A 27,868-nucleotide genomic window follows, 5' to 3' on the forward strand; every position below is an offset into this window, starting at 1 on the left:
CAACAGTATTATGTAATAAGAAAAAAAACAATAAAGTACTTAAATACAGTATTAGACAAAATGGTGCTCAAATGTCCATTAAATCAGCCTGCAACACTAGTGGTGTTTGCATTAATCATTGCAGAATCCATTTTGACTGAGGCGCTTCTTTTCAGGCCCGAACACTGTGATGACACCACTACGAAGTGAAAATTATTCACAGCGAAAAAAAGTCTGTGTTGGGGTGAAATATATATTCACAAATGTATTACACCCAGTTCGTCAATCCAACTGGGCACGGCAAAAACTCAGTTCAAACAGGCAGCAGTCATGTCAGGTAATCCACAATCCAGCAGCCAGTCACAAATCCAAAACACAATCCAAGGTCACAACTGAGTCAAACCAATCCTCACAATAATCAATTAATTCATACAAACATATTTTACAACCAGTTGACACACAGACACATTACATAAATTTCAAATCCACCATTGATTCTCTAATGGAGGCACGATCAATTCTTCTCATGTATTATAGCTCTTTCAGTGTGTTAAGTCATTACTGTTATGAAGTTTAGATTATAATCATTATATAGTCCAGTATTACCAAATTCCAATCCAAAACGAATGCATATATCTTTTTAAATGTATAAATGCAGGAGAACCTAATTTTAATAGTCATGCTCTAGGGCTTTAATCACACTGAGTGAAACCTGGAATAATATCTGTGAGAGGAAGCGACACTGAACACATTTAAAGCATTAAAAGTGGTTAAAAGCAGTGTTCAAAGAAGGCCGCTTCAGGAGTGGGGGAACATAGAGATGCCTTTTAAAGAAATGATGAAAGAAATGTCACCCTGACAAACACAGCTTTGAGCAAATACAGGTGATTCAACCTGCAGCTGCCAGTAAAATAGCCTGAAAGCTTTGGCTGTGGGTGTCTTTACCCTTCAAATCCCATTGAAATCAACAGAATCTCAAAGCTGACACTACGGAGAAGATCTCCGGTTCATAATAACTTCAGCGGATGACAGAATGCGTTTCGCACTTAATGGCAGGTGCGGTATAGATATTCCCGACAACTGCTTTTCTGTGTTTTCATGCAGCGATATTTATAGCTGGCGTATCATTAATTCTGACTCTCCTGTTCTCACCCAGGAGATAGGTACTGGAAGGGCCGTGAAATGGCTCCCGGCTGTGAAAGATTTAACACCTCCAACCTGCTCGGCGTAGCAGGCTCTCTGGATTTTAAATCCTTTAAGTTAGCGTATCGCAGAATGGGTGTTTGTTAATGTAATCAGAACTGGGCCCTGGCGGGGTAGATAAACGGGCAGTGTGTCATCTCCGCATGAGCCGTGGCATTAATGCGCGCTATAGAGCTGGGAAGGGGTTCTGAAAACCTCATCCTGCTTAGCTTGTAGCTTCTAAATGTGATTTTTTTCGTCACAGCCATTCGATTTGTTCCAATTTGTCTGCCTTTTTAAAAAATGTTCTACCAGTTGTATTCAGACCTGGGTGAAATACATAATTGTTTTGAATTCAAATATTTTTCTACTGTTTATTGAGCTTGTCTTGTGTATTGGATCCTATGAAATTCTCTCAAAAAGTGCAAACCACCACCCTTCTGTTCCTCTTGGTTGGCTCATTCACATATTTGACCCAGGTCTGATTGTATTGAATTTGGAGCGTATTTTGTGGGCCACAGCTTCTCCGTGGTCCTCGGTACTAGAGACTGCAGACTTGCGTGGTTCCTCACTCAGGAACATCACTAGTCTGCATTTCTTCAGGAGGACTGTGCCGTCATTGCTGTGGACAGCTGTAATGACTGTCTCTGTAGTGTGAGGAGATGGAGCCCTGCCAACCAAAACTCTTGGCTCCTGGTGATGATACGGGCGTGTGCTGCTCTGTGCTCCTGGGCACAGTCAGAAGTATCTGCACTGGCGTGGTCAGGTCTTGAACCTGAATCACGGGGGTAAATGGTGGAGTAAGAACTTGTGGTGCGAGGGAGATGGAGGTGCCTGGGAGACAGTGTTACCTTCTGCAATGTGTCATTTCTTTACCCTCTTCTTTGCAGAACCAATTACTGTGAAGTGAAAACTTCTCGCAAACATCGGTTGTCTGTGTTGCTTCTCTTTGTGTAAAATGCTTTTCGAAAGACCATAAAATTGAATTCCGTAAATGCAGTGAACGGTACATCAGGCAGAACGTTCACCTCTGTTTCTCCCCCTTCTCCCCCCCAAACAGAATATGACAGACACCTAGCACCCAGCAAAGGCATGGCTGCAGCGTACCTGGACCCTAACCTGAACCACGCCCTGGTGTCCGGGGCCAAGTCCCGCCTCAGCATGGGGATGGAGCGCTCGCCCGGCGCGCTGGACCGCGTGCTCAAGGTCTTTCACCACTTCGAGAGCAACAACGAGCCCAGCACCTGGGCCAGCAACATCCGCCACGGGGACGCCACCGACGTCAGGGTGAGCCGCCGGGGTCGCAGGTCGCTCAGAGGTCACTCGGAGGTCTCACCCGAGGGGTGGGAAGAGGTCGCACCAGTCTCTTAATGTCGGTCCCTTACATGTGCTCCTGTCGTAGGTCGAGGGGTTATGAATAATTGACAGCCTCGAAGCTCTCCAGAAAGGAACATATTGATAACCAATTTACTTGCCGGCTTGCTTTGTCAATAATCCACGTATTAGGAAAGATCTGAAAGTGACTGCCGGATGACGGCCAGTTTGACTGTCCACTTTGACGCGATTTGTTGTCAGGTCCGCTGCAACATCTCTGAGATGTTATTGTCTTATGGAATGCGGATAACTTCTGTCCAATCACTTCTCACTTGTGATTTTACCTGAGGTTATACTTTAGCGATAAAAATAAAAAAAATGAATGCAATTTAATCTGACGTGCAGGTCTTTTCTTCATTAAACTTCAAAGCCTAGAGTTTTCCCAGTGATATCGCCATTCTGCACATATTGCACAATTACATAATGGATTTGACGGCACATTAATAGCACAAGTTTTCTTTTCATGTACATTAACCGTAAACCACTTTTGAAGTTCACTGATAGGGCGAGTACAGCTAACAACAGACGACGTGACTATGAGAGATGATTCAGTTCTTTCCAGCAGAGGCGATGGCAGTTTGAAGGCGTAGGCAAGTCATCGGCATGTTTATCAGCTGAGACGTCTTTCTGAGGCGTGATTGAAGAGACCTTCTCCACGTCCTACGTGGTAACCCACTTATTGATCTGAGGATCTCAGTGAGTTAATTGTGGAAATAGCCACTGAATTGACTTTGGCTCCAGTGATTAGCAGCCGGTCCCAAGCCCCCTCATCCGTCTCTGTAGAATTCTGATCACCCTGTGTGTATTGGGAAGTACTGTGATCTTTGAACTTAGCCAGTTGTCCTCTTTCCATTCTTGAATAAATTAATTCTACTCTGTTTTTATCACTTGGACAAGTAATTACCATAGTTGTTTTAATGCATAACTATATTTATCTACACCATTCATTCATTTACAGAATTAATTGAATTTGTATTCAATTTATGCTTCAGTTGGGCATAATCATCTTTCAACCCAGTCAATGTAATGATAATATTTTCTATTCTGTTCTCTCCAAAAGGTTTGATGAAGGGTTTTGCCTGGTACATTCGGCAGTTTAGTTTGTTATTGTTCTGTGCGCACATTAATAAACAAAATATGAGACTGTACTTAACTAGAGTTGAACCTGCCTATTGAAGGTATGGTAAACTGCATCAAGGAAGAGATAGAATGGGTCAATGGGTTTGGCATTAGGAATGTAATCTCCTACACTGACTGCAGTATACAGCCTGTAGTTGTGATGCAAGACAAGGCAACTGAAATGGGAATCTTAAAATAAGAAAGGTGCCTGGAGAGTGTAGAACAAGCACCCCAGAAGGGTTCATGTTGTTCGTCATATAGCACCAAGATACTGGCCAATCACAGAGACCTCTGCAGAAGAAAGTGGCTGCCATGCTTGTTGGTCAGTTGTTCCAATGGAGTTTTATATACATTTCTGCTGTTTGTGTTTGTAAACAGCTTATCAAATACTGTTGATGTAACTAGTGCTATAAGGGATGGAGTATAATGGTGTTTAATATTCAAATCTTTCAGCTTTTAAAGAATATCCCCTGGAAATTAAGTAACAAAAACAAATCTTAAAATATGACCATTTCTTACACCACAATACCAAAGATAGATTGCATAATCTATCTTTGGTATTGTGGTGTAAGAAATGGTCATATTTTAAGATTTGTTTTTGTTACTTAATCTTAGTCTGTACCCCAGACCTCCACTAATGAAACACAAAGCCCTTCTTGCTCTTTGCCACAAGCTTTGGAAGTACTATTATCACTCTTTGCTGGTTTTTATTTGTTTTGGGATCAACATATCTCAGAACAATCTGAAAAATCAAATTTTTATGGCTCTTATGTAAGATTTATTCGTTCTGCCATGGATTTCATAGCGGCGGCAAACATGCATTAAAATTAATTTCCCTTAAGCTTTCATAAGGATTTATTAGTGTCATGCTTTGAAGGGGATTAAATGTGAAAATGTTAGATCAAATGGCACTTGTATAATAACTGTATATGGGTGGAGGTAATGGTTGTATAGCTGTCCATATAATTCAGTGTTATTACTGCTGGTTGGTGTCTTAGGAAAACCCATTTAGGGCTGTTCTGGTCCTCTGGTGCTGGAATTGCTTGGATTGGAGTGTCAAACGGGTCAAACTTCCTCCTTCGTTTATGTCTTTAAGGACATAATGAATCTGGCTGTGAGGATAGCTTGTGACTTCTTCAACACCAAACAGTGTCTATGTTACCTTTTGGCTCTAGCCACTCTACCTGTAGCGTAGTGGTGAAGGTAAATGACTGGGACACCAAGGTCGGTGGTTCTAATCCCGGTGTAGCCACAATAAGATCCACAAAGCCGCTGGGCCCTTGAGCAAGGTCCTTAACCCTGCATTGCTCCAGGGGAGGATTGTCTCCTGCTTAGTCTAATCAACTGTACATCGCTCTGGATAAGAGCGTCTGCCAATAATAATATAATGTCTACCATCAAGCCTGGAGTGCTGCTGAGATGGTCGCCCTTCTCTCCCATCTCTGCAGAGGTCTTCCTAAACTCTGTTTGAGTGACCGTTGGATTCTTGCTCACCTACCTGACCAAGGCCCTTCTTGCCCGGTTACTCAGTTTGGCAGCATGACCAATTGTGGTTCCAAACTTCTTCCATTTCACAATTATTGAGGCCACTGTGCTCATGGGAACACTCAAAGCTTTAGAAATGGTTTTATCCCCATGTCCCAATTTTATTTAGTTCCTTGGACTACACGGCTTGATTTTTGTCCTGACATGCAGTGTGAATTGTGGAACCTTATATACACAGGTGTGCCTTTCTAAACTATGTCCAATCAATTTAGTTTGCTACTGGTGGACTCCAATCAGGTTCTAGACACATCTTAAGGATAATTAAAGCAAATAGGATGCACCTGACCACAGTTTGGAGCCACAGCAAAGGGTCTTTACTTATGTAAATGAGATATTTCAGTTTAAATTTTTTATAAATTAGCAAACATTTCTAAAACTTGCTTTTACTTTTTTCATTATGCAAGTATAGATTGATGGGCAAAAATGGCAATTTTATCCATTTAAAATTAAATCTAGAACAATAAAGTTTAGTGAATTGGAAATAAAGTTTCAAAGTGAATGCGTCTGAATACTTTCTGAAGCCACTGTGTGCTCAAAGCTCCCAGCTCATGAACCCATAGTGAGTGACATACAGTGGGGAAAAAATACCGACTTCCTGAATGTGCTATGTAAGGCATGAGCAATGTTAATTTACGCATTCTATAGGTCAGTGGTGTCCAGTCTTTTTAAGCATGGCCGGTGTGGGTGCAAGATTTGGTTTTAGCCCAGCTTTATGACACCTGATTCAACTAATTAACTTCTTCAAGACCTTGATGAGTAGAATCAGGTGTGTTGGTGCTCGGCTATACCAAAAGCTTGTAGCCACCCCAGGTCTTTCCGAGTAAGATTTGACACCCCTGCTATAGCTAGCCACGCTGTGACTCAGAGTTTCTCTTAAGGTGCTACTTAACCGTAGGCAGCTAGCACACATACATGCTTCATACATGTACCTCAGCCAGCTACGGGCTTTTTTGCTTTCGTTTTATTGTTAGCTGGCTGCAGAGTTTATTTTGTTTCCTTTGTCCTGACCTATATGGCACTGTCAGCAACAAAATATGTGCAGTGTGTTTGGAGGATTTCTTGATAAATGGTCTTCAGTGTTGGCTAGTGAGCTGCCTCATTAGCTATAGCTGACCTTGCTGTACTTGGGCACACTATGTTCACATTGTGGACCTAAGGGAATGTCACATGACAAACTCCTTTAGATGTGAGGAAAGTGCTGACCCATGGCCAACATCTCTCGCCCCTGTAACTGCGTTCCTTCAAAAAGCACACAGCAAACAAGGAGCCTGCTTGTTTTGTAGCCCAACATTTACACTGGGCATTTCCTGTCCAAGAGACCTGCATGACTGATCCAGCCGGTGCAGTCCAGATTCCACAGTGGACCCAATTTATCCCGTGGACCAAAGGCTCAGTGCTGAGCTATGAGATTATGGCTAATTACACATCACCCAGCTGGACTCCTGGCCTCAGCTGCCTCTGCTGTGGAATCTGAGCTCAGTTGTAGGGCTTTAAGTACCAGCATCTTGAGATTTTATCTATCGCAGCTTTTCATCTTTTCTAACCTCAATTAATGTTGGAGCTGAACGCCTCTGACATGTTGCTGGTTCTCAGAAACAGCAGAGTATGTTTGCATTCATTTATGCTCTCTCTGCGCTCAGAAAAGAAGGAAAATCAATCGCTGCTCGAACCACGGCCTCCTCTGCCGCATAGTTCTGCTTCTACGGCTGCAATCAGGAGCAGTTATCGCTGACGAGCTGAGGCAATTAGCATTTGCATGGAAATAGCTTTGTTTTTTTATTAATTGCGCTTGCAGATTTTGCCGTGGTTCCAGCTCGTCTCGCGGACGCGGTCGCTGAAAGCCAACATCAATTTGAGCCGCCTTGGACCGGGCTCTTAGCACGGGCGCGAGGAGAATACTGAACAGACCGGCACAGCCGCCCGTAGGCTACACGGGACTGCTTTATTCTGGCTGCTCACTGTTTTGTGAAAAGCACTTCCAGTTAGCAGGAACCTCCTATATTTGCCATGGTACATATTTATTTATGTTGATTTCATTGGCTTTAACCCTCATGCGTGGTGTAGTTGTCTGTTTGTTATTCTGCTCAGGTTATTCACCACCAGTCCAGTCTTTTAAGCACAGGCTGAGCTTAGCTGGTTAGGCACATTGAAGGCTCATTTGTAGGGGCAGAGAGGTAGACCACACAAACGTCTGCCCATCAGTCATACCCGCTGGGCTATTTCGGCCACGCGAGGCAGGCCCTCCCTCTTCTCCCTCTCGCCTCTTCCTACAGAACATCACTCTGTCACCTGCAGTCATGGTCTTGCGTAAGTTAGTCTGTATCCGAGTACGCAAACTCAGCCAAAGCATTCCCAGCATCGTGGTCTTAGAAGCAAACTGTAATGTAGTGCCCTTCAGACAGTGTTGGCAGAAGCGTGAATACATTTTTAAGGATTTAAGGGGGTATCCTCCAGTCTGGCAACCCTGCCTTTCAGGAAAGTTAAATAAAAGCTTGGGCTTTTGTCCAGTGCCTTATTAGAGCAGTCTCTCTATTCCTCTCTGTTGCTATGTTTAATTCCTACCAGTTACATTTGCAGTAGTGTGCTTTCCTGCATTCTTAGCAGTTATTTGTGCTCCAAGCATTTAGAGCTTGCACTTGAAGTTGATATATCGCTGATGTGGCGTTCTGAAGCTGTGTCTTGCGTCTGGGGAGCTGACCAGAACTCTCGACACAATAGGCCTACTTCTGGAAAATTCTCCGTTCAGCACCCCAGGGCTCAGTTTCAGTACAGGCAATGGCCGTTTCATTGCGTAGGGTTTTCATTAAGATTTGCATTTATTGCGCTCAAGTCTAGTTAGCCAGTGGCTGTGTGGGCATGGAAATGGGCAAGGTTTGTTTAAGCTAAAAGGAAATTGATTTGACTTGAAATGGAGGCTCCAGGAAACCAACAGGCACTGTTAGCCTGGGCCCTCACCAGTTTCAGATTAGCCCAGCGTGTTTCTGATTGTGGATGCTACTGGAGGAGAACAGTTACCAACACCGTGCCTCACATCCCAGCAGGAAATCCACACTATTCATCAAATTTACACTACAACCTCTGAGTGATTTGTTAATATGGTAAATGGACTGCATTTATATCACACTTTTATCCAAGGCGCTATACAATTAATGCCTCTCATTCACACACACACTCACACACCAACAATGATAGGCTGCCATGCAAGGCACCAACCAATTCGTTGGGAGCAACTGGGGGTTAGGTGTCTTAGTCAGGGACACTTCGACACACCCAGAGTGGGAGATGAAACCGGCAACCCGACTGCCAGACAACCGCTCTTACCTAATTAATTGCCCATTTCCCAATATGTACAAAACAAATGGAAAGGGATTTGTGTGTTGTTTGTGTGTGCCCGAGACAGATTTTCACCAGTAACTATGGGCTAGTTTTTACCATGCGTTTTCCCTCTGTTGTTTTCATTCTTGGACTATGCGTGTTTGATCCCTTTATTTACCCAGAGAGTTCCATTGAGAATACATTTCTCTCTTTCAAGGACACTCTGGGAGAAATGCCAGAGAGACCACTTTGCAAGTGGAGAGAGCAAGAACAGGGGTAAAGGCCCCTGGAGCAGTTTTTGGGTTAACGGCCTTACTCAAGGGCCCACAGCAGCACCCTATGTGCCCTCCGGGAGCACAAACCAGCGGCTCTACAGTTGCCAGTCAAGCAGCCTACTACAAGGCCACCCTGCCGTTCTTATAACTCACAGTAGTAGTGTATGGGGGGTATTTGGGGTATTTATTTTACAGTTTTAGCCATCAGTTTCATTATTATTCACAGCCTGTATGTAAATTAATGTAGTGCAACGTTCTCGGTTTTCAACGCTACGCCGGTCTCGCGCAGTTGGAAGGAAATGTTCGGCGTGCTTCGTGTCTGGGAAAGTTTATTGCAGTGTAATTCACCCTTCTCAAAGGGGCCTTCCGATAGCAGCCCAGGTTGAAGTGTATAGAGATCCCTCTGTGTGCTGCTTGGCCCGGCCGGCAGACAGACAGGAGCAGGCAGACGCAGCTAACTGAGCGCAGCTCCGTAGAGTAGCGTTTCTATTTTTTATCCGAGGCGAGCACGGTGGGTCGAATGCTCTCCTGTTGCCAAAGACGATTATGCGCTTACTTGCCCTGATGTAACTCATCTGTATTTTTAAGTTCGTGAAAGAACTTGAGTATTCAAGAATTGGAAAAAAGGGGGGAGGGAGAGAACTGGAAATTTCCGGAACAAAACCAGACCGGATAATATTTCATGAAAATTGTTTATGGTTACTGCAAACACTGGCAATTTTTCAGAAAATGTCAACCTGCTTTTTTATTTATACATTTTTATTTTTTTTGCCTTGTAAATACATTTTACAGTATAACAGCGTTCCCTTGAGTTATTTTTCTGTTTCATCGGGCTGTCCTCTGGGCAGGAGGCTGCAGTGATGTGCCTCCATGCTGCATTAGATCGTGAAACAAGCATTACTCACATCGTGACTGACAGCTGAAGCTCCCCCACGCCCCCACTTCCCCACCCCCCAGGGGCAGTTTACTGAACTAACGTCACCCCCCCCCCCCCCCCCACCTCAGACGGCCCCACCGTCTCGGCTGGAGAAAACACGGGTCACTCTAAAACCTTCATACCTTTCCGTGAATATGAATCCATAAATATGCGAGGGCTTCTCAGTGTTTTCAGCTGACGTCTCACATTAAATCCTTCCTTGAATGCCTTAGCCTGTGGAACGGCTGTCATGCAGTATACCGGTGTAAAGAGACTGCATTTAAAATGTCCAGCACGAATGTTGAACTACATTTTTTGGGGAATAGTGAGGTTTTACCTGCTGACCCGTGTTCTGTAGTTGTTTACGATGACCTTTGGTATTCACCTATTGTGCTTTGCTTTGGGCCGGTCAGGGTGTCACCCTGGGTAACACACACTCGGGAAGTCGGGGAGCGTGGAGTAACGGTGTGACTCAGTCACAGGCACAGAGTCAGGTTTGGGCCCGTGCCCCGCTGACTCTGCATCCCCCGCTGACTCCCGTGATGACATCCTGTTCCCGTAATCCCGTCAGGGCGAGCCAACCGGTGTCGGGGGGGGGGGGGGAGTGCCGGCAATCCCACAGACAGCGGAACGACTCTGCCAGCCTCCCCCCCCCCCCCCCATCACCACGTGTCCCCCTCCCCCCGCAGACGAGACGCTTTCTAAAAGCCTCTGCACTCTGACACCCCGCTCGGCCTCTCTGCCAGGGAGTGTGTGGTGTGTGCGGAAGGGCTTGTGCGGTGGTTGTGTGTCAGCTCTGTTAAGGGCCCTGTGAGACTCGTAGTGTGCTTGCTATCTTTTCCCTGAGGTTCACGTACAAAGGGCCTGTGTTTTTCCAGGAAATTCCTCTCGAATTCCAGTGCAATTTTGTTGTGAAACTGGAGCAGAAACGCCCTACTGAATCTGTCCTCGGAGCTGCAGTTTTTTGTCTCAGGGTGCTGAATATGGGCTGTTTTCTTCAGGGCCGCATTGCACAGCAGGCCCATCCACACCAAGAAATATAGTATAACTATAACCATAACTATAACCATAATGATGTGAGCATACACACTGATGATCGAGAACGTTCTATAAATAGTCTCTCAGCTGTGTCATCTGCTATTTCGCAAATGACTCCCTGTAAATTTACTTGGATTTTGATTTGCTGTCAGTGTTTTATTGTTCCTGCGGCTGAAAGAAATAGCTCCTCACTGTCATTGTCAGTATAGTTATGATGTGGACATCCACTTGTGTTAGAACTATTTTTAAAACGACATGTTGATCGTTATCGTTATAGCTCTCGTTCTTTGTGTGGATCGGCTTTACCAGTACAGGGAGAGGGAGGACTGTGCGTGTAGGAGGCACAGAGTAAGTGTGCTTGTAGAGGAATGAGTGTAACTTTGTGTAGGTGGCACAGAGTAAGTGTGCTTGTAGGAGGCACAGAGTAAGTGTGCTTGTAGGAGGCACAGAGTGTAACTGCGTGTAGGAGGCACAGAGTGTAACTGCGTGTAGGAGGCACAGAGTAAGTGTGCGTGTAGGAGGAACAGAGGAAGTGTGCTTGTAGAGGGCAGAGTGTAACTGTGAGAGTAGGAGGCACAGAGTAAGTGTGCGTGTAGGAGGCACAGAGTAAGTGTGCTTGTAGGTGGCACAGAGTAAGTGTGCTTGTAGGAGGCACAGAGTAAGTGTGCGTGTAGGAGGCACAGAGTAAGTGTGCTTGTAGGAGGCACAGAGTAAGTGTGCGTGTAGGAGGCACAGAGTAAGTGTGCGTGTAGGTGGCACAGAGTAAGTGTGCGTGTAGGTGGCACAGAGTAAGTGTGCGTGTAGAGGACAGAGTATAACCATGCTTGTGTGCTTCCACAGGGAATCATCCAGAAGATCGTGGACATCCACAAGGTGAAGTGCGTGTCGTGCTTCGGCCTGCGTCTCAGCCACCTGCAGTCGGGGGACGTTCACTGGCTCCACCCCGACATGGGCGTTTCCCACGTCAGGGAGAAGTACGAGCACAACCACCCGCAGGAGGAATGGAGGTGAGCTTTCTGCGAGGCCACCATACTAATGCCACGTCTCTCCCCTGCTCCTCTCCCTCCCCTGGTCACGAGCAGCTCGCATTAAATTCACAGCCTTTCATGCCAGCCTATCTTCAGACCCTACATAGCAGCCAAACCTCACCGTTCTGCTACCTCACCCCCACCCCACCGCACACCTGCAGTTACAACCCAGCTAACAGAAAACATCCCGCAATGTTGCTGCAATGGCAATGGTATAACATTGACAAACATTCCTGTAACATTGTGAGAATATTTTCTGTTAGCTGGGAGGTCACGTCTCCTATCTGTTCTGCCCCCGGTAGTATCCTCCTTCTTTGTTTTTGGACTTTCTTTAGGGATGGTGTTACAGCTACAGCTACAGTATGTAAAAATAGGCCATCGGTATAGTGATATTTGCTTTTGTTTATTAGTTGCCAATTTGTTCAGTTCATTTCACGCTTTTGTGCCTTCTTTGTGATATGACGCTTTTGTATTCCCGAGACTTAACGCCGATGTTCTCCACGCCTGCGTGTCACTCTGGATAAGAGCGTTTGCTGAGTGGTTGTAATGTCATGTAATCTAATGCAGACGAGTATGCCACGGCGGTGTAGTACTTCACAGCGATCGGGGGGGAAGACGGTGGTTAGCGTCATTCTCCTGGTTTCTGAGGGTAAGGACGGTCGTTTTGAAGCGTCGCGGGGCAGCAGCTCGTCCTCGTTGTCATGGAGACTCGCTGCCGCGGATCGGCCGTACGGGATAGGCAGAGCTTTAGCGCTTTAGCTTTAGCCGGGGCGGCGGACTGCGCGCCGTTATTTACGCCCCGCGTGTGAGAGCCCTGCCGCAGATGGTCCTCGGGCTCCTCCCCCCCTGCCCTTTTCTTGTAAACAATAGGTTAATGGAGCGGGGGGGGGGGGGGGGGGGGGGTGGAGTCGCCGTCTCCTAGCACCTCCATTCTCCGGCCCTGACTCCCCCGGCCCACTTCTCCGACGCTCACCGATACACGCCCGTGGGGAGGGGAACAGCTGTCGAGGGTTTATGTGCGGAAAGCCCTTTGAAACGCTGTAAGAAACAGATGCACTTCTCCGTCGCTTATTATTCATCGTAGTGCCCCTGCTTTCTTTGAAAACTGGCGGACAACGCCCCCATTGGCAGGCACGTGGCCCCCTCTTTCAGTTCTGCCGCTGGTGGAAGAGGCTGCTTTCAGTACTGCCGATTACTGTGAGCTCGCTGATATCTACTGATGCGTTCTGTTTCCTGCGTTGTTCGTTTGTCGCTGTGAAAGGCTGCAGTCTGGGGTGTGTGCAGCCATGGTGTTTGGATGGTCTCAGTAATGGCACAGGACCAGACATGATGATGGCGTTGTGGTTGCGCGTGGGCGCGTGTGCGTATGGGTTGTGTATTTTCTGCGGGTCGCCTGGTTTCACTCAAATTTGTGGACACAGTCTCACAGCGCATTAGGCATGGCAGGGTTTGTGGTCGGCAACTGGCCTTGTTCTGGTTCAAAGCTGGCCTTTGTGTGAGCGCACACTTCTTCAGATCTCCCTCCTTCTCCCCCCTCCCCCACCTGGACCCAGAGCTTTTGTCATTAATGAATTGCACGTTCTTTCCGTTCCCTTCTTCCTGACTCCGATTACACAGAAAATGGCTCTGTTCACAAGAGTTCTGCTACCAGAGCCAATAACTGAACAAGGCTTTGGAGAGTGATTATAGACATATGGGCATAGAGGCCTTGTGCAATCCAATTGATTGGCTTCATGGAGTATGGACTATGATTTAAAATGATCATTTCATTCACTGTAGCAGTACAAAATACTGAAATATCAGTTGTGAGCCTTGATAAATGTATTGAAAGCTACAAGTTTCAATACATTCAAGTTCAAGGTGGCAGACTGAACGTGGCTGTATATGATTGGCTATTCCAAACCGAGGAGAAAAAGTGGTGGAAAGGCACACAGGAGAAATGTATGAATATGTGAACAGCTGGATGGACACCATTGCATGTCTGTAGGACTGGAATAAGTTCTGCTTATTTTCATGTGAGCAATGTCCTGGCAGGCCTGTCCCCCCCATTTACGAGGGCAGTTTGATCATATTCTGTTAACTAGCCATTTTTATTTTCATTTTCTCCTTAACAGAATTCAAGTATAGGCCTGTTATGGTGCTGTCATAGGAAGTGTATTTATCATGATCCAGAATTTGGCATTGAGCATTATCCGAATACTTTTTATTGTTTTGGTTTCATAAATTCTTTCATAAATCATTGCCCGTGTTGGTCATTCAATCACACACCCTGGGCTGGCTAGGGGAGGATGGGCTCCCTTGAGTCTGGTTCTTTCCAAGGTTTCTTCCTCTGCCTTCAGGGAATTTGGCCTTCCCACTGTTGCCATAGGTTGCTATTGTGGGGGTTAGGCCAGAGTTTTCTGTGACGTGTGTTGTGACCGTTGTTTGTGAAATGCACCATACAAATACATTTTTATGTAATTTGATAAAAAAATTAATACAACAAACACATCATTTCAACCTGTGCCCCGGAGGGTGATAGACCAGGCAGAACAGATTGGCTGTACCTTTTCTAAACGTGCATCCTTCAGTGGCCAGCTAGGGGAAGGCAGGAGAGGGAGAGGAATGTGAGGATGAGGTCTCATTAGTGTGGAGAAGATGGCAGAGAGCTGCATGAGGACAGCTTGTGGGACTTCAGAGGCTGATTAGAGTTTTGCGCGCTCAGCTCCGGAGAGCGTGTTCATCCCCATCCCGGGCTGGCTTTTGGTTTGTCTGGAGCTGTTTCTGCAGTAATAATGAAAAAATGTCCATGTGTCCTTATAGACTGGGGAATTTTAATGAATGCGGATGCTAGTGAATACTCAGTGTTACGAATCCGATTCTTCTCCATGTCCATGTCATTCTGTATCTGGAATCTGGGCAGCCAAAGATTGGTTCATTTGACTATAAGATAATGCAAATCTCCATGTAAATCTTTTTGTCCTATAAAAGCAAAGGATTCTCAGAACTTAGTAACATGAAATGGGATCCTCCGACTGTCTACTAAGAGTATAAGGCATTCACTATTATAGCTGAGGTTTAACTACCTGTCAATGTCAACTTATTAATTTTCCACTTGATTTTGAATCACCTATTGGATGGTAGCAATTTGTGTATATTGGATGTTCTTCTGGGAAATAATTCTTGAAAGTCCTTGGATTTCATTTAGAGATGCCAGTGTGAACTGGCCTACTTCTGTCTGTCTGTCTGTCTGTCTGTCTGTCTACTAAGGCTCTCAGTTTAGAATGTTACATTTGATGATTATTGTTATTTTTCTATTTCATGACAGGTCCGCGTATACTTTTGCTTATGCAGTAGGCACCTGAACAGGTTGCAAATTAGTTTAATCACATAATTATACTTTGGCTTGTCTTTACAGCCACTCTGCCATGGTTATCCACTGGTTTATCTAATATTCTGTTTCTTGAGTCCAGTGAGACACACCATTTGTGAATCCTGGTGTTAGGTCCTCTTCAGCAGGAACCTCCTTTGGCTAAATTTTCCTTAAACTATACTTACTGAGCTCTCTGCCATGTGGGGTCTTTTCCCACGTCAGACTCCCGAAGCCTCATTTTCTTCTGTGAGGGACGCATTCATTTTAGAGCCCGAATTTGAAAATATATATTTTCTATTTAATCTTGGCTTAGCTCCAGGGCTAGATTCTTTTTAGGGGTGCTCAGTGGTTATTAGTGTGAGGGTTGTCAGGTGAGCACTGCTAATGTGCGATATCAGCATGAGTCTGGGACAGGGGATATGGTTTTTTTGGGGGGGCTCCCTCCTGGGGCCTCACTCTACCCCCACCTCTGACCCCCGGCCCCCCAGCTGCTGCTCCAGGGGGTTAGGGTTTCTCTGGAGGCATCACCCCACAGCGCTAACACCCTTCGTCTCATCCGTCAGTGTCAGCAGTGTGGACTTCTGCCAGCACAAGGAGCTTTTTATCTTCTGCTTTATACAAAATGGGAGTAGAGTCGCCGCTAATAAGACCCAAGCGTATTTGATGTGACCGGTCACCTTGAGAGCTTAACCTGCTCGCTCAACCTTGGGTTCTGTTGAATGTGATCTTAATGGACTCCTTTACGATCAGATCTAAACTGTGTAGGGAGTGTACTTTGACCTCCATAGTGCAGTGCCAGGACATTTTTTCCACTCTCAGATGATTAAAATGCACTGTTAATGTTTAATGTATACATGTTGGTGAGATTCGTGTGGTGCAGTCTATGGGGCAGCTGACTCTAGCCATAAGGCCGAGGCACCTTCTCTATCAGTTACCCTCTCTGCTGTGTACCTGCCTGAGTGAAGCAGAAAATGTGCTGTTTAAAAGGCTCTTTTTAGGAAAAAAAAAGACATATTAATTATACATATTTGCAATTAATTGTAATTACTGGATTCCATGTAAAATTGTGGTACCTTTTGTTTTGCACAATGTGAAAATACTGTTGATGATCACTTGTGCTAAATGTTACCTAATTAAAACACAACAAATTGGTATCCTCTGTACAGAAGCACAGTTTGTTCTTGTTCATATTTCATAATCGACCTGATTATACCGTTTTAATAGTGTAATTCCACATTCACATACATTTTTGGCTTAAACAAAAAATAAATAAACATGAAGTTACAAACTAGAGAAAATCTAACATATTCTTTGTCTAGGCTAATTAATGTCTGCGATAGTTGTTGCTGTAAAATGTACAGTATGTGGACAATGGTAGTACATATCCTGTGTATTAACTTCATAAATAGAACTAAATATTTTCAAATTGAAAATATTATGAAACAAACATGCTCAGTCATTACTATGGCTCACTGCCAACCTGTGTCTCTAGTCTTGGCCTGTCCCTTTTTCTTTCTGTACTGTATCTTAAAAACATGTCCAATAGAAGAAGGAGGTGGAGGAGGGCAAGAGGAGACGTGTGTGGAATGGCTACTACAGTGGTGCGTTAGCCGGGTTTGCAAGAGATAGCCTTTGTGGTTAACCGTTAAGTGGCTCACCAGTGTTTGGTAACAGTTAGCTGCTGTTACTAGTTTCCAAAATGTCTGTGTTTCCTCTCCTCTCATGCCAAAATCCAAAAGACTCCAAGACTTTCGGAAGACTGGAGTCAATGTCAATGAATTGATGTGTGTGTGTGTGTGAGTGCACTTATGTTACAGAATTGTCCTTTCCAGGCAGGCTAGACAGATCCACTGGTGTTGTGCTAGCAGTGGCTAAAGCAACCCCATCATTTTTTCTGCGTATAGTTTTTGCTCTTGGATATGTCAGTCGAGCATTGACTGCCTGACTGGTATGAATGCAGCTATTACTGCATTTTTTAAAGAGACGTGATTCTGGCAGTCTGCAATACGATGTTACAAACCTGCCTGACAAAGCAGCCACAGAAAAATATCTGTTATAAACCCCTGGCTAATCCAAACTAGGCTAAAGCTGTCTACCCCATAACTTTGCTGCATATCACTGCGAAGTGGGAGCTTTTGCAATGGGAAATGTCAGTCAAGCATTTTGGTATACAATTTTCTTTCATTCCACGAATGACTGGAACAAATTAGTTGTGAATATATACAATCACAGTAACTTACTTAGATACTACCACAAAATATCTAGTTGCTTTCTCGGTGGGTGAGCTTTGTCATCTCGGAGGTGTAGGCAGGGTTCAGAAGGGGTGGTGGACGTTTTCTGATTGTAAACACAAGAGGGAAGCAAGGAATCCCGCATAGTATGCCTTTAATGGAGACACCTGAGCTGGGTTTGAGAATATGTTTACCCAATGGGAAAAAGTACTCGAGCACTTAGCTAGCTCTAACTTATAAAGTTTCAAAGTCAATGATTCATTATTCTATTAAAGAGATCAATGTAACATTGTGTATGGAGCGGAAATGTCCGCTCCGGTTTTGCAGGTGACTGAGTTCCTGTGCAGGAGCCTGCCTGCCGTACTCAGAAGGGCTGAGAGGTGTGGACCCTTGTTTTCTGATCCTTTGCGTATGAAAGGAAAGTGGTGAATGGCGTGGTAAACTCTGCAGTGCCTGCCTTGAAGAACGGGAGGCAGATGGCAGCTGAACTGCGGCACACGGCAGTTTAGTTGTCTGTGCATATGATTTCAGACGGACTGCTCGTCAGAGCCTCTGGTTTGTTTTGTTTGGCACCATTTTATTTCTTGGCGTCTTGTCATCGGACCTTTTGTGACATAGTAGCCTGGAACAGACAGGCGTCTGGTGGTGATGGATCTTAACTGTGTGCCGACCATATTTTTTCCCGCTTTTATTGGTTTGTCCATCGCCGGATGATCTTTCATGTTCCTATGGTAACTCCCTTGTTATCGGGGCCTTTTGACTATCCGCCTTCCTTTATCCAGTGTTGGGGACATATGTAGAAAAGTTCAAAGTAAAGAACATTAGCGGTGCGGATCCCAGTGTGGGGACGTTGCGTTGAATTTATGGACTGGAGGACATCTGAAAGACCAAAACAGCACTTCCTGGTCTCCATTCTGTTAATTTGAAGCTATGATTGAGATACGTCTTGCGGGTGACATGATGTATAATTACTTACATCATAATAATGTAAAATTGTACGCAAGGTGCTATTGCACTAGAATTAACCCCTCTGGATAAGGGTCTGCTGTTGCTAAATGACTAAATGTGACCTGCTTTATCAAAACCAGTTGCATTGACCCCAAAACATGTTTTGTGATTTAGAAACGGCTACTACCGAAACTCCAGGGCTATAACTTGTCATTTTATGTAGAAACCCTTTAGAGCTGTATTTTTACTCTGAAGATCAAGACATACAGACCATGAAAGCAACAGTGTTAGTTTGTGACTGGTGAATATGACAAGCTTGCTAGCCTCCAAACAATGCACCACTCCATTGTTACTTTCACTTTGACATCTAGCATTTAAAAAATTAAAAACTATTATTTTTACTCTTAATTTGTCATTAGGATTATGAAAGCCTAAAACAACGGAAAATGAAAATTTTTACATTTAAACATCGATTTATGTGAAATAGGCCTTTGCAGCTTATGACTTATTATGATTGAAAGGGTCCCAAATATAGTGTAGCACAGAGCTGTATCTGTTGCTGTATCTGCTGAGCTCTCTCAGTGGGGTAGCATTAGCACAGCTTAGCTTTGAACATTTTCCATAGGGATGGTATTGAATTGGCACTCAGCAAATTACTAAATTGCCTCAACAGCGCTTTGCCTCCGCTTCATCCATCTTAACCCAATCCAATTTCTCTTCCAGGTATGAGCTGAGGATCCGATACCTGCCGAAAGGATTCATGAACCAGTTTGCGGAAGACAAGCCCACACTAAACTACTTTTACCAGCAGGTGAGTGAACGCCCGGCGCACAGGAGTGCTCTCATTAACAGACGGCCGCTGGGAAACCCGGCTAGTCAGCTATTCCGCGCTCTGCTCCCGCGTCTTCATTTCGCTGAAAATTGACCTGGAAGTGCGGAAATCTAATTCCAGCCCATCTGCTGTGCTGCGGACAAGCTGTTTTCTCCTTGGAATTTTCTCTTTTTCTGCCCGTTCAGCCGGATAGGAGCGCACATACAGGCAGAAAACGGGATTTTTCCTCATTAGGAAAAAATATTGAACTCATTTTTTCCCCTGTAGGGGAGGTCTCTGGTCTTAATGTCAAGAACCATGTAGTTAACTATGCTGAAACCTACACTACAAGTGACATTCAGTAAAAACGGAATTTACATTTCACTGCAACTGGTTTTTTCGTCATCTAAGACAGTGATATTAATGTTAAAAACATAAAAATACTTATAGGACCATACCGGTATTTTGTTTCTGCTAGTTCTCAGGTGAATATGAAATACAGTAACACGATATACAGAATCCAAGAGGAAAATCTAATATTCCAGTCATATTTTCCTAACATCTCACATGTAAAAGGGAAAGCAAAGGTGTGAATCGAACCATAGACCCTGACAGCTGGCCTGCGCAATACAGGCTGATCTCATTTAGGATTTGATATGCAGTTCTGTAAAAAATTAAATAAACTCGGCACATCGATTGTACAAACGCAGCAGTAGCATTGACTTGTGTGGGCGGATGTAGCCAGGATGAGCGTTCTATTGACAGTACAAGCTCTTTTTAAGTGCAGTATATTTCAGAATGCGATTCTCAGGCATGAAAAACTCAAGTAAACTTGAGGCAGTTACAGTAAATTCTGTCTCAATGTGCCATGAACCAAAAAACGCAATCTGTACCAAAACGCATTCAGTGCAGGAAATACTGTAGTCGGCAGTCCTCTGTGATTTACCCTTCAGGTCCATGAATCCATGGAAATGAACACATGTAGATCACGGATTAGCACATTCTTGGCACGGGAGTCGCACAGGAAGGTGGCCGGGCTCCCATATGGGACAGGGCTGGATTGTGGTGTTCAATGCTGGTATTTGGCATTGGGTTTATTGGCACAGACCATGAGGCCTATAGGGTCTTTACACCACTGAGTGTGCATGTGTGTGTTGGTGTGAGAGAGTGAGAGCAGGGTGTGTGTGTAAGAGTGAGAGGAGTGTGTGTGTCTGTCTGTCTGTCTATGTTTCACCCACCAGTGCGTGTTGGAGTGAGAGCAGGGTGTGTGTGGGTGCGTGTGTGTGTGTGTGTGTGTGAGAGAGAGTGAGAGAAGCGTGCGTGTGTATGTGTGGGAGAGTGAGGGTGTGTGTGTGTGTGTGTGTGTGTGTGTGTGTGTGTGTGTGAAAGAGTGAGAGGAGTGTGCGTGTGTGTGTGTGAGAGATTGAAGGTGTGTGTGTGCGCGTGCTTGGTGAGTTTGTGTGTGTGTCTGTGTGCGTGTGTGTGTGTGAGAGATTGAAGGTGTGCGTGTGCGCGTGCTTGGTGAGTGTGTGTATGTGTGTGTGTGTGTGTGTGTGAGAGAGTGAGAGGGGTGTGTGTGTGTGCGTGCTTGGTGAGTGTGCTCTTCAGCAGAACAGGGGTAAAGGGCTGACACACTTTTTCTGATGGATGGAGCTGCATGTCTCAGGAGGGGCTAAATAGGTCAGTGGGCTCCTTTCTGCACACGCTCATGTGAGGGTGCCCTGCGACTCAGCTCCCCGCCCAACCAAGAGGAAGAGGCAGCAGCCCGTCTGGGCAGCCTTCAGGGGCCACACAGCCCTCCTGGTGGGGCCACGCTGGCGTCCTGGTGGGGCCCCTCAGCCATCACACTCAGACTCGGACAGAGCCCTTAAGGATGAAAGAACACGCACCTGCACACTGACACCTAACAGGCAGCATGAGAAACTCATTCAGAGGCTCTGTGGGAGCACAAACAATGCTCTATGCCAGGGGCACAGTGAAAGCCCAGTAGCACGTCAGTGCTTTTGTGTGCACGCTAAGGCTGACAGCTTGTGTCCCACACATCAGTGTTTATAGTAGCGGACAGAAGGAGGTAGCGGGCATTGTTTACCCAAAGGCCGTATTTCAGGGCTGTCCTCCCAAAACCCGCCATCCCCCCCAGCCATGTGCTCCCCGGCCCCCGCGTTTACCGAGCGGGTGCCGCCACCCGCCGCTCTGAGCCGCCGCAGCCCGCATCCCGATGAGCCGCCGCGGACATCAGCCCCCAGCCGCCTCACCGCGTTCCACCGGCGCTACGTTTCCGCCGCTCCGCGCGGAAGGGCCCGGAACAGCCCCGCTGAGGCCGACCCGCAGAATCACCTCGGGTTGTGCTGAGCCCAGCTCATTCCTGCCGGCCTGTGTATCTACTGCACACAAATCTATCACCCTGTGATTCTTAACCGTGACCCAGTCGATTCAACTGCGCTGCCTATTCAAGACTCTCCAAACGGAAGAATTTGCTGACGGGCAGATGAGGGGAAAAATCTTTTTTCCATGTCCAAGCTTGGATAACTGGGCGCTTATCCTGATTCCTGCTGTCCTCTGCACTAGAATGATGGGAAAGTTTGTTCAACGGGCAGGATTTCAGTCGATCACTGAGCTCAAACTGAAGCCGTAGATTATCTTCTGACAAAGAAAATCCAGATTGACTCCTTGAGTGCGGGGGGTCTAAGTGTGTGTGTGAGTGCGTTTGCGTGTGTGTGTGTGCGTGCATGTGTTGAGTGTTTGAGTGAGTGTTTGTGTGTGAGAGTATGTGTTTGCATGCAGTCTCACTTCAATTGTTTCTCATTATGGACTTATTGTGTGTTCCCTTTTTCTTCCATGTTGACATGATATGTTTTAGAGCTGTAGAAACTGCTGGGAATGACTGTGACTTTGTGTTCCAGGTTAAAAGTGACTACATGTTAGAGATGGCAGATCAGGTAGAGCAGGATATAGCACTGAAGCTGGGCTGCCTTGAGATCCGGTGAGTTAATATATGAGCCGTCTGCCAATAGATGAGTGCTCCATCTCAAATTCCAAGTGCCATGAGATTATTATCTGAAGAGATTATCGGTACTTAGTCATACATTTATCATTTTCCTTGCAGAAATTTGATGTCTGTAACTAAATAAGTTTTAAGTGAACACTTTTGGTTCAGTGCCTGACAGTTTGGATATTTAATTTCACAGATCATATCTGTACATGCAGTCGCAAGTCACTTTTGTTTCGCAGTCTTCAGTAGATTATGTATCTTTATATACACTATATGGTTTCATTTTTCTCATTATACCAATCATAATTGTTTGAATTATAATCGCATACAGGTAAATTCGATATCCTGTTCTAATGTTGTTTTTGTTTTTGTTCTTTTTCCATTACAGGAGATTTTTCAGGGAGATGCGTGGGAACGCCCTGGATAAGAAATCAAACTATGAATTGTTAGAGTAAGTCACTCGTTCATGCTCTTGATGTCATAGGGATTAGAGTTTTGACAGAATTAGGTCAGCGGGACTTCAGAAACGGTGACCGGAGTCTATTTAGGGAGAGCAATGAGCATCCCTGTCAGAGTGGATCATGGGAAATAAAATAAAAAGTTGAGGCCTTGACATGGCGAGAGGCATTTCACATCTTTGGAGATTGTGAACATGAGCGCACTTAAAACTTTGCCTGGAATAATGTTAGGGATCAGAGCACTAGCTCTGTAAGGTGTCAGATTGGTCTGGGGGGATGCCATACAAATTATGTCAAACTTTCACACATACAATTAATACGATTGTAATGATGGAAGCAAATAATAATATTTTTTTATCCCTTTTTGGATTTTTAACCCAAGAAACTTTGACATGTTCTTTTCTGAGTTGTGAGGTTTAGGATAAACACAGTCATACTGTCCCATAGTTCCTTCCAAATTCCTCCCTTCCTCATTACCTGTGACACCCTAGCCCCACCCCACCAGATCCAATAGGGTCAGGAGCTTTATCGAGGTTCACTCACCATCACTCTGCCAATGTGCCCCACCTTCCGGTCATTATTCCAGGATCCTGCTCTGTCCAGACGTGAGCGTGTTCGTCTTTGGGGAAATGAATGTATCCGGCCCTGAGAATTCACCACTGACATAATGGGGAATTAAGTGTGGATTGTCCATGAAGCCAAAATGAGAGGAGCTACAGGATTACACTGATGCTGTGGGGGCTGGCACGGACTCCCCGTTTTCTGTGTGCCTTGCATTTTCGCATGGAGATGGTAGAGTGGCTAATGGCTTAATCTGAATGAGAAATGGGCTCGGTTTGTTCGTTGGCGCAGAACATTAATCTGAGCGGCAGTAGACCAGTCAGCAGGCCTGAGAGAAGTGTGTTCAGGAATGTTCTTTACTTCACAGATAGAGCCGCCGTCTCCCCTTAGAGCCGCGCTCGGTCGCTGCCCGTGCGTGCGGTGTTCATTTAAACACTCCCAAGGACAGAATCTTTAATCGTGCCTTTTATTTATTCATTTAAAGGCTTGACTGCTTCTGGAAGGCTAGTGCTGGTTTACCTTCGAATATGAGTAAAGCAGACTGCACCAGACCTGGGTCAAATACGTAGTTGTTTTGGATTCAAGTATTTTTGGTTGGCTCAATGGCACCAGGCAAGATCAATCAAGCGCAGAAAGGTATTTGAATCCGAAACGGTTACATTTCACCCAGGTCTGGACGGCACTGTCAGAGGTTCACCTTCGTGGACATTTCAGGGAGCGCTCATAGCATGTGTGTCAACCTCTGGATTAAGAGATTAGAGAGCGGTACGGGCTGTGATATGATGAATGGGAGGTCAGCTTAGCACTGGAAATGTTTCAGAGCCATCGTAAACCAGCGGCTTTGCATTGCTGGCGCTTCCGTGTCGATCCCAGCAGGCGAAAATTGAGATCGACGGCCAGGGTGTCAGGAGATCGCCCCGCTCCTAACGGCAGCACCGACCGTTCTCTTTTCAAAGGAAAACTCTCGACGAGCACTCGTCAGATGTGCGGCATCCTGTGGATCTCCGCTCTCTGGAGCGCGAGGACGGTGCCCTCCACAGGGGCGGCGACAGCGTTTTATTCCCCGGGACAAAGCGGGGCTGATGAATATGCATCTCCTGGCAGCCTCCCCCCCCGGCCCTTGCATTCCAGAGCCGGGGAGCCCCTCTCTTCCCGGCTCGCACAATGGAGAGCCAGCCGGGCTTCACAAATGCTAATGTTATTTCCAGGTCAGTCAGTACGCAGTGCCAGTACAGCCAGGCCAGGGGCTGGCTCTGAACCAGCAGGAGGAGAGCTGTGGGGAGCTTTGGGGAGAGGTGGGGAGCTGTGAGGAGAGGTGGGGAGCTGTGGGGAGAGGTGGGGAGCTTTGGGGAGAGGTGGGGAGCGGTGGGGAGCTGTGAGGAGAGGTGGGGAGCTGTGGGGAGAGGTGGGGAGCTGTGGGGAGCTTTGGGGAGAGGTGGGGTGGTCCGGGGAGTGGGTGGAGTTTGCGCTCCAATCAAACCATTCCCAATCCGAGGGACGGCTAACAAGCCGACAGATGCCATGTGTTAATGCGGGCAGGCAGCTCCGATTACATGGGACAGGACGAGGGAGGAGCCCTTTGAGGGTGAAATATTTAATTTACGTGCTGGTTTTTGAAGCTTCAGAAGGCATGTGCCCATGCCCGATGGAGCTGTTATCCCCTCTCTGCCGTCTGATCTTCCCATCGATCTCACCGCCATTGATCCAGACCGCGCAGGCTTAGTTCAGATCAGAAGGGACAAACTGAACTTCTCTCAGCGGGCGTTTCTCTTAACGTGACGGAAAGCCGTTATGTTGCTTACTAAGGACATCGCACAAGAGTTCTCTTCCCTCGTTGCTACTTTCCTGGCTGTGAAGGGCTCTTTATTTTCTCTCCGTTAATGAGATCTTCATTTGTAATGTAGGAACAGAAATATGTGGTCCTATGCGGCGACCTGTGATTGGGGGGGTTGCCGATTCGATCCCGCCCTGGGTGTGTCGAAGTGTCCCTGGGCAAGACACCTAACCCCCAAATGCTCCTGACATGCTAGTTGGTGCCTTGCACGGCAGCCAGTCACCCTTGGTGTGTGAGTGTGTGTATGAATGGGTCAAGGGCGGCCTGTAGCGTAGTGGTTAAGGTACATGACTGGGACCTGCAAGTAACCACAATAAGATCCGCACAGCGGTTGGGCCCTTGAGCAAGGCCCTTAACCCTGCGTTGCTCCAGGGGAGGATTGTCTCCTGATTTGGTGTAGTCAACTGTACGTCTCTCTGGATAAGATCGTCTGCCAAATGCCATTAATGTAATGTAAAGGATAAAGACGCTATATAAATGCCAACCATTTACGAAAACTCACTAGATGCTTTTTTAGAGTCTTTTCATCACTCCAATGACTGGATGGAGTTTCTATTGTACTCACTAATCACTAATGGCTGGTAGAAGAGTTGTGTTATTTTAATCCAAATTGAATGATTCTGGTGGAGGGAAAGAGGGATAGGCCTTTAAATGGGCAGCTGTATTCAATTTATCTCTGTAAATGAAGAAATGTAATCTCTCCGCTGTCTCAGAGGGCTATTTGCATAATTAGCAAACATCCTGTTTTTCTATCCTGTCTTGTATAGCCTGCTTCTAAGTGATCCAACATTATTAGTTTGTCAGAAACATCCTCTTCAGACGTCTTTTTTTTCCAGCTCAGTGATACGCTTGATGTTCCGTAGCAAATAGAGGCTCGTGCGAAAGATGAGTTCAAAGGACTGTAAATGCAGCGGTGTTTCTTTCCAAAAGCACAAACGACTGAAATTTCTGCTTTTCTTCTTCTCCCTTTGCCGGCTTGCTTTCCCCATTTCGCATTGTGCTGTGTGCATTTCCCCATTACGTTTACATCGCATTGCAGGCATTTGGCAGACGCTCTTATCCAGAGCGACGTACAGTACAACAAAGTGCGGACCTGTAACCCCCCTCTTCAGAACTAACGCTCTGCTCTCTCCCCGCAGAAAAGACGTGGGCTTGAGAAGATTCTTTCCCAAGAGCCTGCTGGACTCGGCGAAGGTGAGAAACGATGTTTGGCTTCGGTAAACCTGCGTAGCCCTCACCGTAGACTCCCAGTCATCACTCTCAGCTGAAGCTTCTGCTAGCTGAACGCTCTGTGCCGTGGTTCTGTTTCACCCTGGAGAATACGTGGCCTAGTTCTGCCTCCCACACGCCGTCCAAAACAGAGCCCTCCGAACAACGCCTCCCACTCTCCTATTCCACCTCCTCCGCTCTTTGAAGACTCCTCTCCTGCCTCTGCTTAGGAGCACCGATTAGCTTATTAGCAAAAGTTAAAATATAGGCGTCTGTTGTGCCTCCGCTCATGAAAGTGACTCGTAATTACTTAATGTTCGTTAGACTGCACTCGCTGCACCTTGGCTGCTGTTGAAGAGGCACGAGGAGCAGTGTTTACAGAATTACGGCCGAGGTCCGGAGACCTGGAGGCCTGCCGCGATCGATCCGGCTTTGGAACGGCGACTAATTTACGGCACACGTTGGGCGTTCCCTCGCCCGAGCGCGGACAATGAGCCGGGGAGCGAGAGAGGGGTGCGGCGTGGGGTCCGAGAGGGGGCCGGGGGAGGGGGGCGGACAGATGCTCGGCTGGCCGGGGCGTGTGTGTGAGGGGGGCGGTGGGTGACCCTCCGGCTCCCTGAGGATTTGGGGGTGGAGGAGGGTTAGGGGGAGGCGCCCCCTCCTTCTGTCGCACACACTTCACCTCTCGGCCCCCGCACGGCACTCGCTATGAAAGCAGAGGTCGGCCATCTGCGGCGGTGAAGAACACCGCTGCAGGACCGACGCCTTTAACACGGCAAACCGCTGCTCCTCCTGCCCTCCAGCCTGCGCTCCTCCTGCCCGCCCAGCCTGCGCTCCTCCTGCCCCCCAGCCTGCGCTCCTCCTGCCCGCCCAGCCTGCGCTCCTCCTGCCCCCCAGCCTGCCCTCCTCCTGCCCCGCCCAGCCTGCGCTCCTCCTGCCCCCCCAGCCTGTGCTCCTTCTGCCCCCCCAGCCTGCGCTCCTCCTGCCCCGCCAACCCCCGTGCTCCTCCTGCCCCGCCCCAACCCCCGTGCTCCTCCTGCCCCCCAGCCTGCCCTCCTCCTGCCCCCCCAGCCTGCGCTCCTCCTGCCCCGCCCAGCCTGCGCTCCTCCTGCCCCCCCAGCCTGTGCTCCTTCTGCCCCCCCAGCCTGCGCTCCTCCTGCCCCGCCAACCCCCGTGCTCCTCCTGCCCCGCCCCAACCCCCGTGCTCCTCCTGCCCCCCAGCCTGCCCTCCTCCTGCCCGCCCAGCCTGTGCTCCTCCTGCCCCCCAGCCTGTGCTCCTCCTGCCCCCCCAGCCTGCGCTCCTCCTGCCCCGCCCAGCCTGCGCTCCTCCTGCCCCCCCAGCCTGCGCTCCTCCTGCCCCCCCAGCCTGCGCTCCTCCTGCCCCGCCCAGCCTGCGCTCCTCCTGCCCCCCCAGCCTGCGCTCCTCCTGCCCCGCCCAGCCTGCGCTCCTCCTGCCCCCCCAGCCTGCGCTCCTCCTGCCCCCCCAGCCTGCGCTCCTCCTGCCCCGCCCAGCCTGCGCTCCTCCTGCCCCCCCAGCCTGCCCTCCTCCTGCCCCCCCAGCCTGCACTCCTCCTCAACTCCCGACAGGGTGGCCTCCTCACTCCCTCGGTCGGGGATAACTTCCGAATGCGCTTCACATCACAAAGCCCTCCACACCTGTGCGCCTTGTGATAATAAACCACTTGACTCGTGCTTTAGGCT

General features: G+C 47.3%; 1 protein-coding gene across 8 annotated transcripts in view; it reads left to right on the plus strand.

Moving 5' to 3' along the window:
- Positions 1 to 27,868, plus strand: part of LOC133136965 (focal adhesion kinase 1) — a 115,597-nt gene that overhangs the window by 32,169 nt on the left and 55,560 nt on the right. For 7 of the 8 annotated variants that reach the window (XM_061254865.1, XM_061254866.1, XM_061254869.1 and 4 more), the window contains 6 exons: positions 2,222 to 2,448; positions 11,584 to 11,750; positions 19,026 to 19,113; positions 22,017 to 22,096; positions 22,494 to 22,556; positions 26,098 to 26,152. In XM_061254865.1, coding sequence (XP_061110849.1) covers positions 2,222 to 2,448; positions 11,584 to 11,750; positions 19,026 to 19,113; positions 22,017 to 22,096; positions 22,494 to 22,556; positions 26,098 to 26,152 — 680 coding nt within the window. Of the gene's footprint in view, positions 1 to 2,221; positions 2,449 to 11,583; positions 11,755 to 19,025; positions 19,114 to 22,016; positions 22,097 to 22,493; positions 22,557 to 26,097; positions 26,153 to 27,868 lie in introns of those variants that run through there. The other variant, XM_061254873.1, reaches the window with a different exon arrangement.

The sequence above is a fragment of the Conger conger genome, chromosome 9, assembly GCF_963514075.1.
Source record: "Conger conger chromosome 9, fConCon1.1, whole genome shotgun sequence".
In the NCBI taxonomy this organism is placed as follows: Eukaryota; Metazoa; Chordata; class Actinopteri; order Anguilliformes; family Congridae; genus Conger; species Conger conger.